Here is a 15,319-nt window from a genome sequence, read left to right on the forward strand (position 1 = left end):
GGTCTATCCTATAGGGCAGCTGTAGCGGGCTCCAGTAGTCAGTCAGGTCTATCCTATAGGGCAGCTGTAGCAGGCTCCAGTAGTCAGTCAGGTCTATCCTATAGGACAGCTGTAGCAGGCTCCAGTAGTCAGTCAGGTCTATCCTATAGGACAGCTGTAGCGGGCTCCAGTAGTCAGTCAGGTCTATCCTATAGGGCATTGGGGAGAGCACAGTCCTTTAGTAGCTCAGAGAAGAATACAGCATCTCTCGGCTCAAAGATGAACACACTTTCCTCATCCTACTGATCAGGTCAGCAAGTTAAGACAAACTGCTGGACCATTACATAATTGTGTGTTTTCCTCGGACGCTGATGCAGGACATGTGCATTAGATTACCACGGTAACCCTGTTATGGTAATTGAGCGGCGAAGTCATGTCCACAGTGCTCTCTACATGACTTCCTGCTGCTCCACACACACACACACAGGTAAACACGCCTTGTTCTGTGGTGTGTGTGCAACTTTCTGGACACAGTGTTTGGAGCAGTAGTAAAGGGCAAAGGAGCTGACTCGCTGAGGCAAAATACTTAGTAAGGGGCAAAATACTTAGTAAGGGGCAAAATACTTAGTAAGGGGCAAAATACTTAGGTAGTTCTGTGGTTGAGGAGACTCATGGAGCTTTAGTTTGCTTGTGTGTGAGAGACTGCTTGTTAGAGCTGGGCGATATGGACAAAAACCCAAATCACGATAAATTGACTGAATTATCACAATATATATTTCCCTTGAAACTACTACCACTACTACTTGTTGTATCTATCACTTGTTCCATCAACAATCACATCATCATCCCAGCTCGTGTGTGTGTGTGTTTGAGCGATAGTGTGTGAGTTTTTGTCTGCCTCGTCCTCATGTGACTGAGGGGTGGTAGTCTGGGCTGGGAGGGCGGGAGCTGGGCTGTTTGACTGAAATCTGGGTCGTCCAATGACAGGGTTGGACCAGGGCAAAGTAGAAGGCAGAGGGAGAGAGACAGAGTCCTGATCGCTGTCAGACACAATGGGTATACTTCATCTGTCCACAACGCTATAACCATCACTAATCCATTCACCTCCCTCCGTTGGCAAGGTGTGTGGTGGTCGGTGTGTGTAGCAGGGAGTGTGTTGCAAGGTGTGTGTGTGTGGGGCCGGGAGGTGAAGAGGAAGTTTAAGATAAGGCTCTGGGATCTGCTGAGACGTGAAGATGAACGAGAATCAGGAGTTGGATTATATGTTTGTCAAAGTAAGTTCACTTCCTTTCACTTGGCTTGGCTTTGGTTGTTTTATCTCTCTGTTGAGTTGTAGTAGAACGTTTCAGGCCTGTGTGCACGTGCAAGAGCATACTTGTCCAGTAGCTGTGTGAGTTGGTACTCTCTTTCTTAAACATGGAGGTCAGACTCCCCTGTCTCTCCTGTACCAGGAAGGGTTGTTTGTCTGTTGATGACCCTCCTGTAGCTCAGTTGGTAGAGCATGGCGCTTGCAACGCCAGGGTTGTGGGTTCGATTCCCACGGGGGTCAGTATGAAAAATGTATGCTAAAAATGACCAAAAAAATAAAAAATAAAAATGAAGACAGGCTGCGGCCTAAATGGTACCCTGTATGGCACCCATAGGGCTCTGTTTCAAAAGTAGTGTACTTTATAGGGAATAGGGTGCCATTTGGGATGTAGCCACAGTGAGTGTTCCAGTAGGCCTGGGTACCTCAGCCAACACAGGAACAACAGAGGGCTGCTCAACAGAAAATACTGTTTCAGCCAGTTAGGAGCACTATCTAGATTATCATACCTTCCTTCTGTCATACCCCGTTATACGCTATTATACTATGGGAATTCTGAACTGTACTGTCATAGTCAGGGCTACTCTACTGTCATAGTCAGGGCTACTGTACTGTCATAGACAGGTCTACTGTACTGTCATAGTCAGGGCTACTGTACTGTCATAGTCAGGGCTATTGTACTGTCATAGTCAGGGCTATTGTACTGTCATAGTCAGGGCTACTGTACTGTCATAGTCAGGGCTATTGTACTGTCATAGTCAGGGCTACTGTACTGTCATAGACAGGGCTACTGTACTGTCATAGACAGGTCTACTGTACTGTCATAGACAGGGCTACTGTACTGTCATAGTCAGGGCTACTGTACTGTCATAGTCAGGGCTACTGTACTGTCATAGTCAGGGCTACTGTACTGTCATAGTCAGGGCTACTGTACTGTCATAGACAGGGCTACTGTACTGTCATAGACAGGGCTACTGTACTGTCATAAACAGGGCTACTGTACTGTCATAGACAGGGCTATTGTACTGTCATAGTCAGGGCTACTGTACTGTCATAGTCAGGGCTACTGTACTGTCATAGTCAGGGCTACTGTACTGTCATAGACAGGGCTACTGTACTGTCATAAACAGGGCTACTGTACTGTCATAGTCAGGGCTACTGTACTGTCATAGACAGGGCTACTGTACTGTCATAGACAGGGCTACTGTACTGTCATAGTCAGGGCTACTGTACTGTCATAGACAGGGCTACTGTACTGTCATAGACAGGGCTACTGTACTGTCATAGTCAGGGCTACTGTACTGTCATAGACAGGGCTACTGTACTGTCATAGACAGGGCTACTGTACTGTCATAGTCAGGGCTACTGTACTGTCATAGACAGGGCTACTGTACTGTCATAGACAGGGCTACTGTACTGTCATAGTCAGGGCTACTGTACTGTGTCATACTGTACTCCTGTTTGCCAAATGTCTGCATAGTAACTAATGGGATTAGACAGACAAGTTACTGTAAGACACTCTGATATGGGGTGACACTGTTGGTATGGAGAGGTGGGAGAGAGGAAGGGGGGAGAGGGGATGGGAGAGGGGGGAGAGGGGATGGGAGTGAGGGGAGGGGAGAGGAGATGGGAGTGAGGGGAGGGGAGAGGAGATGGGAGTGAGGGGAGGGGAGAGGAGATGGGAGATGGGGTAGAGGGGATGGGAGAGGGGGGAGAGGAGATGGGAGATGGGGTAGAGGGGATGGGAGAGGGGGAGAGAAAGAGGGGGGAGGAAGAGGGGGATAGTGGGAGGGGGGTAATGAGATAGGGAGGGAAAGAGGGCGAGCGAGCGCTCCAGGTAGTGTTTCCCAGGAATCAGGGATTTTCATCAACATAGTTTTTTCCCAAGATTCCTACATCTGCTCCCCTCCTCCCCTCTCTTCCTCTCCCTCGTTTCCTCTCCTCCTACCTTCTCCCCTCTCCTTTCCTCCCCCTCCTCCCCTCTCTTCTCCTCTGTTCTTATTCCCTCCCTCCTCTATTCTCTCATCTCTCTTCTCCTCTCCTCCTCTTCCTCCTGTATCTCGGCTGAGGTGTGTACTGGGAGTGTTAAACCAAAGATGGTTTAGAAACTCTGTGGTTAAACAGAAAAGCAGCAGTTTCTCACATGAGGCTCTGTCATGTGATGACCCGGGTCATGTGATGACGGGGCCGCAGTCACCGCGAGATTAGTTCTACTGCTCACACACAGTGTTGACTAGACTAACCACACACACACACACACACACACAAACAGAGGGCAGGGCTCCGTTCAGGATGAAGAAATCGTAGTCAAGTGTTTAATTGAGTGGAAACTGTTTCTGTTGAAGAACGAAGACATTGAAGAACATTATAATTACGTTGGCTCATAGGGCCATTGATGCTCTCCATTTTAGCAGAGAGAGGCCTGGCCAGGGGGTGGAGGCAGGATTTACTGCTGCTCTACAGCCCTGCACTGTTTCATCCTCCCCCTCAGCAGCAGTGCAGACACCAGGCCTGCAGGGTGAGGGCAGGCTGCAGTTCAACTCTCCTCATCCTCCTCCTCTCCTCCATCTGCAGTCACTGTCAGTGATCTGTAATGCTGAGTTGTGAAAGCAACATGGTGGATGTCTGGTTTGGCCTGTCCTGCTTTGTCAGATCAGGAGAAATAAAGGAATGAAGGATAGAGGAAGAGCGAACAAGAGGAGAGGAGGAGAGGAGGCGAAAGAAAGGGCGAGAGAGATCTAACTGATGAAGTGAAAGCTCAGTCTTAGAGGGTTAATCTACTTCTAATAATCCTGTTGGCTGTGAACAAATGTATAAACACTTCTGCTGTTACTTTCCCCCCTCCTCTCCTCTCTCCCCCTCTTCTTTTCTCCTCCCCCCTCATCTCCTCTCCTCTCCTCCCACTCCTCTCTCTCCATTCCACTCCCCTCCTAACCCTCTCCTCATGTCCCCTCATCACTGCCTCTATCTAAACCCACTGACATAACCTCTTGGAACTGAGTGAAGTTGAACCTTTCACTATCTCGCCTGAGGCCTTACCTCCTAACTCCCAGCCCTTTGTTCCTAATATCCTAGTTCCTCCCCTTAACCTCTTCCCCTAGCTCCTGGGTCTGTCTCACTAGCTCCTAGCCCCTAGTACCCTGTACCCGTAATATCTCTCAGAACCTTTCAGTATTCACGGCTGTGAAAGGATTGGTATAACCAATAACGCTGGTAGAATGTTATTGTGTGTGTGTGTGTGTGTGTGTGTGTGTGTGTGTGTGTGTGTGTGTGTGTGTGTGTGTGTGTGTGTGTGTGTGTGTGTGTGTGAGTGAAAGAGAGAGAGTGGAGGTGTAGTTCTCTGTGTAGGGATTAGATTAGAGGTAAATCCAGAGTTAATCCAGTGCTGATCTTTAGTCTCTTAGTCAGTCCTGGATTAAAGGGCCGACCTGAGTCGCTACTGGCCTTTCCCTCCTACCAACCTGCCACACACACACACACACACACACACACACACACACACACACACACACACATACATACATACATACATACATACATACATACGTACACACACATATACACTACTCTAATACAACTAACCACTGGGCTGGTAGTTAGCCTATAGGTTTGACCTATAGGTTCAGATCCCAGGTCAGAAGGTTGCTGGTGTTCTTACTGGATGCTCTTGGGCCCTTGAGGAAGGCACTGAACTACTAAACTGATCCAGGAGTAGGCCTGCAGTGTGAAACAGTTTGTGTCAGGTTAATATAGAACACACCACATGCCTCAGGGATATGTTAGCTCTACAGTAGCCCACTGAGCTAAAGCCTCAAGCAAGGTTACATCACACACTCTGCTGCTCGCTGTGGACCCCTCTGTCCTCTCACCCTCTCTGTAGCTCTTCCTCTCCCACTCTGATCAGCTGTTCCAGGTCATGAGCCAGGCAAGCAGAGGGTGTGTGTGTGTGATGAGAACCCCTTCACTCTGAGTCATGAGGGTTGATGTCACAAGGGGTATAATCTCCCCTTCTCTTCCTGCATCCTCCTCCTTAGTCCTCTCCTCCTCTCCTGTATAGTTGACCAGTCTAGCTGATCCCCACTAGCACCATGTGACAGACAGGGTCCCTCTGACTTATCTCTGTGTGTTTTGGGGTAGAGTTCTACCCTTCATCTCTCCTCTACTGTAACCCTGGGGATCTGTCTATAAATATGACTCAATCCCACTGCTCCCCCCCTCCTCACAACATGGACTAGTAAATGGTTTACACACTTAATTGCAGCAGAAAGTGTGTGTGTGTGTGTGTGATTAGGAGGATCAGGAAGTGTGCTCAGCGGTGTATGGTTGTGTCACAGTGGGAGTGATGCTACTCAGTGAGGTGTGTGTGTGTGAGGCTATTTTTACCTCCAAACTCCCCTCTCTCCATCTCTTTCTCACTCTCTCCATCTCTCTCTCACTCATTCTATCGCTCACTCTCACTCCCTCACTCCTCCTTTCCATTGCTAGGAGCTGGGCTGTGAACCGCTCTCCTCCAGGAAGGAACAGGTAGAGAGAGAAAGAGAGAGAATAGCCTCAGTAACCCTGCTATAGGATGACTGAATCTCTGTGTTCTGTCGCGTCAGCACTTTTCTCTGCTGACCTCTCTACACACACTCTGCTCTGACCTTTCAGTGTTAAACGCTGGTGTGAAAGATTCATTTCAATTCATTGTGGACCATCACAAGAATACCTTTTCCATTACGTAGTGATAAACCATGATGGCATGACGATGACGTAGGTCTGAATATGTAAGCAACCTCCCACAATGGTGATTCTTGTCTGTCTGTCTGTGTGAGTGCATGGCTCTGTAGGCTATGAGCTAGATCATCAGACTTTTCCACAGAATGTTCCTGGAAGGTTAGGGGGAGTCATAAGGATATGAGAGCATCCTATCCGAGTGCCAACAGTCATAGTGCCAACACACATGCTCACACACACACACACACACACACACGCACTCACACACACACACACACTGAAGCTTGTTTTCAGTCTTCATGTAAATCCTTCCTACCAATGAGATTATAACACATTTTACAGACTGTTCTCCTGAAAAAGCAGTATCATGTGGGCTAAACATTCTAGCGCTATGGAATTAGACCTAGGCTGGCCTGCTGTGTGTGCCTCTGAAAGATCTTCATATATAGGTCTGCTGGTGGTAATAATGGATTAGGGTAAACGATGATAAGCTTAGGGTAGTGCTGATCATCATTGAGCTGATTAATGAGACGGAAAGATCACTGATTGGCAATCTGATAGGCCATCTGTTTGACCTTTCCAATGGCATCTGTTAGAGCTGGAATCTACCACTCAGCTCTCCTCTGGTGACTGGAGTGCGTCTCTACCAATGTGTGTGTTACGGATGTGGTTCTGTGAACTTCACTCTTGTGAGCCTGAGGCCTGAAGACTTCTTCCTGAGCTAATGCCTTGGCTTTAGCTCAGCGGGCTAACATAGTCCAGTGGAAGGCTGAAGACCCGGGATCAAACCCAGTCACAGTGTGTCTGTGTGTTTCGCATGTCTTTGATCAGCTGACAGGCTCCTGCCGCAGGGCAGGGCGGGCTCTGAAAGCATTCCTGTCATGTTGTGATTGGTCACAGAATCATGTGGACTGGGTTTGGGACTTTATGAATGGCCAGCGGTATTGATCATGTTAGATGGTGAAATCATATCCAACCAACCATGGATATATAACAGCCTCAGTCAGCACTGTGCTAATCTGGGACACCAGCAGGCTCTCTCTATGCAGTAGAAATGGAGCCTAGGGACAGCACTGTACTGATGTAGGCCTTATGTAGCTTTATGACTTGGAGAATAAACTCTGTAGTATGTATTTATGTAATGTATAACCTTTCTCTACCTTCTCACCATCTCCTTTCTCTCTCTCTCTCTCTCCCCCCTCTCTCTCTCTCTCTCTCCATATATCTCCCTATCCATATCCATATCTCTCTCTCTGTCTCCATATATCTCCCTATCCATATCCATATCTCTCTCTTTGTCTCCATATATCTCCCTATCCATATCCATATCTCTCTCTCTGTCTCCATATATCTCCCTATCCATATCCATATCTCTCTCTCTGTCTCCATATATCTCCCTATCCATATCCATATCTCTCTCTTTGTCTCCATATATCTCCCTATCCATATCTCTCTCTGTCTCCATATATCTCCCTATCCATATCCATATCTCTCTCTCTGTCTCCATATATCTCTATCCACATCTCTCTCTGTCTCTCTCTCTCAGTTTGCTCGGGTGTGGATCCCTGATGCAGAGGAGGTGTGGAAGTCAGCAGAGCTCACTAAGAACTACAAACATGGAGATTCCACCCTTCACCTCACACTGGAGGATGGAATGGTGAGTACTGGAGGATGAAGAGGAGGAGAAGGGGGGTATAGGGTTGGGTGGTTGCATAACATCCTCTCATTTGTGATGAGATTCACAGTACACACACACAGTGAATCTATCTCATTATTGGTTAATAGTTTTCCTGTGAAAGCACTCTCCAGAAATGAACCAGTATGTTCCAGTGAAGACTCAGAGGAGTTGTAAAGGGCTGTTGTCTTCACACTGCAATATACCATATATCACCATACATATCATAACCTGTCCATATGTCAATGTTAACAAAGTCAACCAAGCCCAGTGGACCTTTCAGAAACATGTCCCATTTGCTGGCATATTTTAGTACATACATGAGGCTTGGCTGAGTTTGCTTATGTTCACCAACTGTCTGCTTTTTATGTCACTGGGTTACATAAAACCAGGACCTTACTCAGCTCACACACAAACACACACACACACACACACACACACACACACACACACACACACACACACACACACACACACACACACACACACACACACACACACACACACACACACACACACACACACACACACACACACCACAGGTGGCTGGTGAGGGGGGGCCGGATTACAATAATGGGTGTAATGAACTAAATTGAATGGTATAAAACCCAATGAAACCATGTTTGATACCGTTCCATTTACCAATGAAGGTGCCACCAGCTTCTCTGTTTAATCTGTGTTGTTCAGGACATTGAGCACAAGCTGGATGATAAGACGAAGAACCTTCCTCACCTCCGGAACCCTGACATCCTGGTGGGGGAGAATGACCTCACAGCTCTCAGCTATCTCCACGAGCCGGCTGTCCTGCACAACCTTAAAGTCCGATTCACCGACTCCAAACTCATCTACACATACTGTGGTATGCAGACACAGACACACAAGGGTCCCACACACACACAGACACACACACACACACCAACCCCCTCTCTCCTCTCCTCTCTCTTCCTGTAGGGATTGTGCTGGTGGCCATTAATCCCTATGAGAATCTGCCCATCTACGGTAGTGACATCATCAATGCGTACAGCGGCCAGAACATGGGAGACATGGACCCTCACATCTTTGCTGTGGCTGAGGAGGCTTACAAACAGATGGCCAGGTATGTGTGTGTGTGGCATGCGTGCCAGTGTTTAAACAGTTTTCCCATGGTTCAAACGATGTCAGTCTGAGAGCTTCCAGTGGAATAGAACAGTGTGTGGGTATTTACTGTCTGTGTTACCTGTGTTTCAAGTGTTCCTCTGCTCCTGGCCCCTCCCTCTGCTCCTGGCCCCGCCCACTGCTCATGGCCCCTCCCTCTCTAACTCAATCTGTTTCTTAGGGTTTGTAGGTCAGAACTAAACCAGAAATAAACTGGTGGTCTCTGTTTCTCTCTTTCTATCTCTCCTTCTCTCTCTCCCCTTTTCTCTCTCTCCTTCTCTCTCTCCCCTTTTCTATCTCTCCTCTCTCTTTCTCTTTCTCTCTCTCTCTCTCTCTCTCTCTCTCTCTCTCTTTCTCTCTCTCTTTCTCTCTCTATCTCCTTTCTCTTTTCTCTCTACTCTAGGGGTGTTAAACTTATTTTGCCCCAGGGGCGCATTCGACCTTCAACGTGGAATTATTTATGCTCCCTGACTATCTAGCTTTCATTTTGGTGATTATTAGGGAGCTGGACACAGTAAAGAAATGTTATGAATGTAGGTCCTTATCATTTTTACAGTTTCGATTTGGTTTTAGTCATTTTAAAGTATATAGAGTTCATTTTCCTACACCAACATTTTTTGACCTCCTCTCTCCTCTCTCTCTCTCTGTACAGCATGTTGTCTGCTAGAGTGACCTCACACACACCGTTTTGAGAACCAAGTCTAATAACTTTCCTTTTTTATGTGTGTATTGTTGTATTGGCATGACTGAGCCAACTAAGCTGACACATAGCAGACTCTTGCTTCCCTCACCGTCTCCATCTTTCCTTCTCTCCTGTATTAGAGATGAGAGGAACCAGTCTATAATCGTAAGCGGTGAGTCGGGAGCAGGGAAGACTGTGTCGGCTAAATACGCCATGCGGTACTTCGCTACGGTCAGCGGAGCAGCCACAGAGGCCAACGTAGAGGAGAAGGTCCTCGCATCCAACCCCATCATGGAGGTATGACTCCCCTCACCTCGCCTCTGCCTCTCCCTCTCCTCTCTTCTCTCTTCTCTCTTCTCTCTTCTCTCTTCTCTCCTCTCTCCTCTCCTCTCCTCTCCTCGCTCCAGTCCTCTCCTCTCCTCTCCTCGCTCCAGTACTCTCATGTGGCATCTGGGGGGGGGGTTAGTGCTCTCCCCTGTGCCCATATGGCCTCTCTCCCATCTCCTCTCTTTCTCTCCTCCTCCCTTCCCTCTCCCCCTTGGTGTAAGGATGACATCACTCCTCTCACAGCCCTGTCAGCCAATCAGTGGTCAGCATCACAGGATGAACAGGAAGCCTTCTTCCTGCTGTGTGTGTGCTGTGTGTGTGTGTGTTGATGTAAGGACACATTACCATACTTGCCTGTGCAGCTGAAAGCCTCCTTGTCTTTAGGGAACAGTAACAGTGTGTTTTCTCTTAACTCAGCTAGAGGAGAGCTCTCTCCTTACACACACTTTAACCCCTATATAGTGTGTGTGTGTGTGTGTGTGTAGCAGAGCTGATTTCCACTGCAGTTAGTCAGTTGGTGATATTTGCTTTAGGCATTTCCAGTCCCTGTGCTGGCGTTGTGAGGTCTGATTATCTGGGCAGCGCGACTGCAATAAAGACGACCTTTAACACCACCACTGACTACTGTGCTGTGCTTTGACTGCAGACCCAGCAGGACTTCATCCCCCATGATGCACAGCAGCAGCAGCAGCACCACCACAGTATCTCTCTCCCCATGTCCCTCCCCTCCCTGCTGGACAGTTTAGTTCTACACCATCACATGGCCCAGCTAGCCTGGAATGCACACTAAATACTAATGTCAAAACACTGCCTTGTTGTAAAAGGGGGGGTGATATGCTGATATTGCTGACCTAATCTATATTTCTCGCTCTCTGTCCGTGTGTGTGTGTGTCCGTGTGTGTGTGTGTGTTCTCTAGGCGATAGGAAACGCTAAGACGACTCGTAACGACAACAGCAGTCGTTTCGGGAAGTACATCGAGATCGGCTTCGACAAACGCTACCGCATCATCGGCGCTAACATGAGGACATATCTACTGGAGAAGTCTAGAGTGGTGTTCCAGGTGAGTGTCTCTCTAAACAAGTTCAGTATTTAGCAGTGAATTCCTCCTCCACTCCAGTTCAGGAAAACACAGCCGGACCATACACACACACCAGTCATCAGTTCACATTCCTTCTTTTTACCTGTCTGTCTGTCTTTACTTCTGCTCAGTCTACCTTTCTCTCTCTCTCTCTCTCTCTCTCTCGCTCTCTCTCTCTCTCTCTCTCTCTCATCCTTCTGGCTGTCTCTCCTTCTATTCTGTTCTTCCTTCCTTCTGTGTCCAGCTCATTCCTGATATGAGCCTATTGAATAAGTGTTTTAGTCCTCCTCTCTCTCTCTCTCTCTCTCTCTCTCTCTCTCTCTCTCTCTCTCTCTCTCTCTCTCTCTCTCTCTCTCTCTCTCTCTCTCTCTCTCTCTCTCTCTCTCTCTCTCTCTCTCTCTCTCTCTCTCTCTCTCTCTCTCTCTCTCTCTCTCTCTCTCTCTCTCTCTCTCTCTCTCTCTCTCTCTCTCTCTCTCTCTCGTCGATCTGATCCAGGTCACACAGCTGAGACGGATCAGGAAGGTGCACAACTTAGAAAGTGCACACACACAAACAGATGCGCACACAGATACACACACACACACACAGATACACATGCACACAAAAACACATTGTTCAGATGAGGAATGAGGATAGTGGAGTATAGCATGTCTTCCCAGACTTGAGGAAGCTGCAGTGAGTCCTGTACTGCAACACACATTCCCCACATTCCTTTCTGCAACAGCACCTGGGTGTGTGTGTCTTAGTCTGTGGTGGAAATGTTGCAACATTAAAACTATACGAGATTCTAAACAGCATGACAGTGTTCTGTTGTCTGTACACAACATTGCACACTGGAATCTGCTGGCTGTATAGAACACACTATCTGAAACTGCCTGACTGTGTGTGTCTGTCTGTCGGTCTGTCTGTTGGTCTGTCTGTGCAGGCGGACGAGGAGAGGAACTATCACATCTTCTATCAGCTGTGTGCGTCCTCCCATCTACCAGAGTTCAAGAATCTGAAGCTAGGTAAGACACACACAAACACACACTCTCCATTGGATGATTGGACGCTTCCTAAGCTTTGAAACGTATCTATCTATTTATTTATTAATTAGCCTGACAACCCATCCACATGGCTCCGGCCAAACACCACGCCCACTAGAGTTTCTTCTCCACCATGAGTCTGGATTTGCTTTCCTCCCTCAATACATAGAATGTGAACACATTCTAACCGGTCCCGATTCCAATGGGTTGAGCCCAGCGTACACAAATCATGAATCACGTCATTGGCTTTGATACTGTGATTGGTTTGAGACGATCCAATCGTTAATGAATTTGTTTTGTACAACGATCCTCATTTTGAAGTCGGCACAAACGACTTCTGGGATGGCAGTTTCAGACTGAATGTATGAAGCGATCGGTCGAGCAGTGGAATTAAATTCAGGATGAGTCGTCAAGCAATTTATTGATATCAATAAATGACAAATGGATAAATAAAAATAGTGCCCCAGTCGTTCTCCGTGATCATATAGGTGAGATGTGTAACAGGGTAGAGGAAATAGGACAGTGTATTTGTAAACAAACAGAAACGTGAGGACAGACAGCAGCCATATTGAGTCATATTAACTGTGGGATCATATTAACTACAGTAGAGCTCCTATTCGATCAAACTTCATGTTGTGGGTGTGAGGCAGTGCCCAGCTGCCTGCAGAGAGAGATGGAGGGAGAGCGCATGTGTGTGAGATGGCAGAAAGAGAGACTGTGTCATCTAACGAGGCTGTTTGTTGCACAAACACACATACACACACACTTAATCTCTGCCACACACACACACACTGCCCTAGTCTCTCTCAGCTGGCCTCTTGGCAGAGACACACCACTAGAATGGAGGGGTTGTCACGGTGATATCAGCCCTGAGTTGCCAGGCAACAGTCTATGGTTGCTTTAATCTAGGGAAGGCTTTGTTTTGGGAGTGTGCGTGTGTGCACACTTTCTGCGTGCACGTATTAACAAGAGTATTCAATGTATCACACTCAAACATCAGGTCAGGATTGGGCCCTGTGTGATCCCAGTGACCCTAATGTAGCAGTATTCTCCTGGTCAGCTGCTCTAAACAGTTGAATAGAATAGAAGACTTTCTATAGGCTACTGATTAACCACTGTTGATTTAGTGTGTGTGTGTTTTTGTGTGTCCATGCAGGTAGTGCTGATGACTTCCACTGCACCAACCAGGGTCGGAACCCGATCATCGATGGAGTGGACGACGCTAAAGAGATGTGCACAACACGACATGCCTTCTCACTGCTAGGTAATATATACACACCTGACATTCCTTCTCACTGCTAGGTAATATATACACACCTGACATTCCTTCTCACTGCTAGGTAATATATACACAACGGTGAGGAATCAGCCCAGAACTACACGGGAGTATCTTGTCAATGATCTCAAGGCAGCTGGGACCATAGTCACCAAGAAAACAATTGGTAACACACTACGCCGTGAAGGACTGAAATCCTGCAGCGCCTGCAAGGTCCCCCTGCTCAAGAAAGCACATATACATGCCCGTCTGAAGTTTGCCAATGAACATCTGAATGATTCAGAGGAGAACTGGGTGAAAGTGTTGTGGTCAGATGAGACCAAAATCGAGCTCTTTGGCATCAACTCAACTCGCCGTGTTTGGAGGAGGTGGAATGCTGCCTATGACCCCAAGAACACCATCCCCACGTCAAACATGGAGGTGGAAACATTATGCTTTGGGGGTGTTTTTCTGCTAAGGGGACAGGACAACTTAACCGCATCAAAGGGATGATCGACGGGGCCATGTACCGTCAAATCTTGGGGGAGAACCTCCTTCCCTCAGCCAGGGCATTGAAAATGGGTAGTGGATGGGTATTCCAGCATGACAATGACCCAAAACACACGGCCAAGGCAACAAAGGAGTGGCTCAAGAAGAAGCACATTAAGGTCCTGGAGTGGCCTAGCCAGTCTCCAGACCTTAATCCCATAGGAAATCTGTGGAGGGAGCTGAAGGCTCGAGTTGCCAAACGTCAGCCTCGAAACCTTAATGACTTGGAGAAGATCTGCAAAGAGGAGTGGGACAAAATCCCTCCTGAGATGTGTGCAAACCTGGTGGCCAACTACAAGAAACGTCTGACCTCTGATTGCCAACAAGGGTTTTGCCACCAAGTACTAAGTCATGTTTTGCAGAGGGGTCAAATACTTATTTCCCTCATTAAAATGCAAATCAATTTATAACATTTTTGACATGCGTTTTTTTCTGGATTTTGTTGTTGTTATTCTGTCTCTCACTGTTCAAATAAACCTACCATTAAAATTATAGACTGATCATTTCTTTGTCAGTGGGCAAACGTACAAAATCAGCAGGGGATCAAATACTTTTTTCCCTCACTGTATACACACCTGACATTCCTTCTCACTGCTAGGTAATATATACACACCTGACATTCCTTCTCACTGCTAGGTAATATATACACACCTGACATTCCTTCTCACTGCTAGGTAATATATACACACCTGACATTCCTTCTCACTGCTAGGTAATATATACACACCTGACATTCCTTCTCACTGCTAGGTAATATATACACACCTGACATTCCTTCTCACTGCTAGGTAATATATACACACCTGACATTCCTTCTCACTGCTAGGTAATATATACACACCTGACATTCCTTCTCACTGCTAGGTAATATATACACACCTGACATGCCTTCTCACTGCTAGGTAATATATACACACCTGACATTCCTTCTCACTGCTAGGTAATATATACACACCTGACATTCCTTCTCACTGCTAGGTAATATATACACACCTGACATTCCTTCTCACTGCTAGGTAATATATACACACCTGACATTCCTTCTCACTGCTAGGTAATATATACACACAGGGTCAGCCATAGTAGTATTGCGCACCTGGAGCAAATGAGGGTTAAGTGCCTTGCTGAAGTGAACATAGACAGATTTACACCTTGTCGACTTGTGTATTCAAACCAGCTACCGTTCGGTTACTGGCCCAATGCTCTAACCGCTAGGCTACCCTAATGTCCTAGGTCACACACAAACACCACACCACACACGTTAACATTTCCCAGGCAGTCATTTACTCTCAGTCCCATTTGGTTTTTAGTATAGTGTTGATTTTGATAGTATTGTTTTTGTGTGTATTTGTGTTCAGGCATCAACGAGTTGAACCAGAGGGGGCTGTTCCAGGTCCTGGCGGCCATCTTACATCTGGGCAACGTGGAGATCAAGGACCGAGACTCTGATAGCAGCATCATACCTGTGAGGAGACACCTCCAACCTCTCTGACCTCTAACCTCTATTATTAAACCTCTGACCTTTCCTAATCATTGGCTCTTTCTCAAATTGTCTTGACTCAATTCCTCCCATCTCTCTCCTCACCTACTTC

The 15,319-nt window shown here is 47.1% G+C and overlaps 1 protein-coding gene across 1 annotated transcript in view; it reads left to right on the forward strand.

The window, feature by feature from the left end:
- LOC311120282 (unconventional myosin-Va-like) overlaps positions 1 to 15,319 on the forward strand; it is a 48,491-nt gene that overhangs the window by 5,435 nt on the left and 27,737 nt on the right. Inside the window, exons 2-9 of the mRNA XM_084194912.1 lie at positions 7,548 to 7,658; positions 8,364 to 8,535; positions 8,628 to 8,772; positions 9,633 to 9,789; positions 10,737 to 10,880; positions 11,824 to 11,905; positions 13,080 to 13,187; positions 15,086 to 15,192. Coding sequence (XP_084051038.1) covers positions 7,548 to 7,658; positions 8,364 to 8,535; positions 8,628 to 8,772; positions 9,633 to 9,789; positions 10,737 to 10,880; positions 11,824 to 11,905; positions 13,080 to 13,187; positions 15,086 to 15,192 — 1,026 coding nt within the window. The remainder of the gene's footprint in view (positions 1 to 7,547; positions 7,659 to 8,363; positions 8,536 to 8,627; positions 8,773 to 9,632; positions 9,790 to 10,736; positions 10,881 to 11,823; positions 11,906 to 13,079; positions 13,188 to 15,085; positions 15,193 to 15,319) is intronic.

The sequence above is a fragment of the Coregonus lavaretus genome (assembly GCF_964263955.1).
Source record: "Coregonus lavaretus genome assembly, contig: HAP1_SCAFFOLD_161, whole genome shotgun sequence".
Classification (NCBI taxonomy): Eukaryota; Metazoa; Chordata; class Actinopteri; order Salmoniformes; family Salmonidae; genus Coregonus; species Coregonus lavaretus.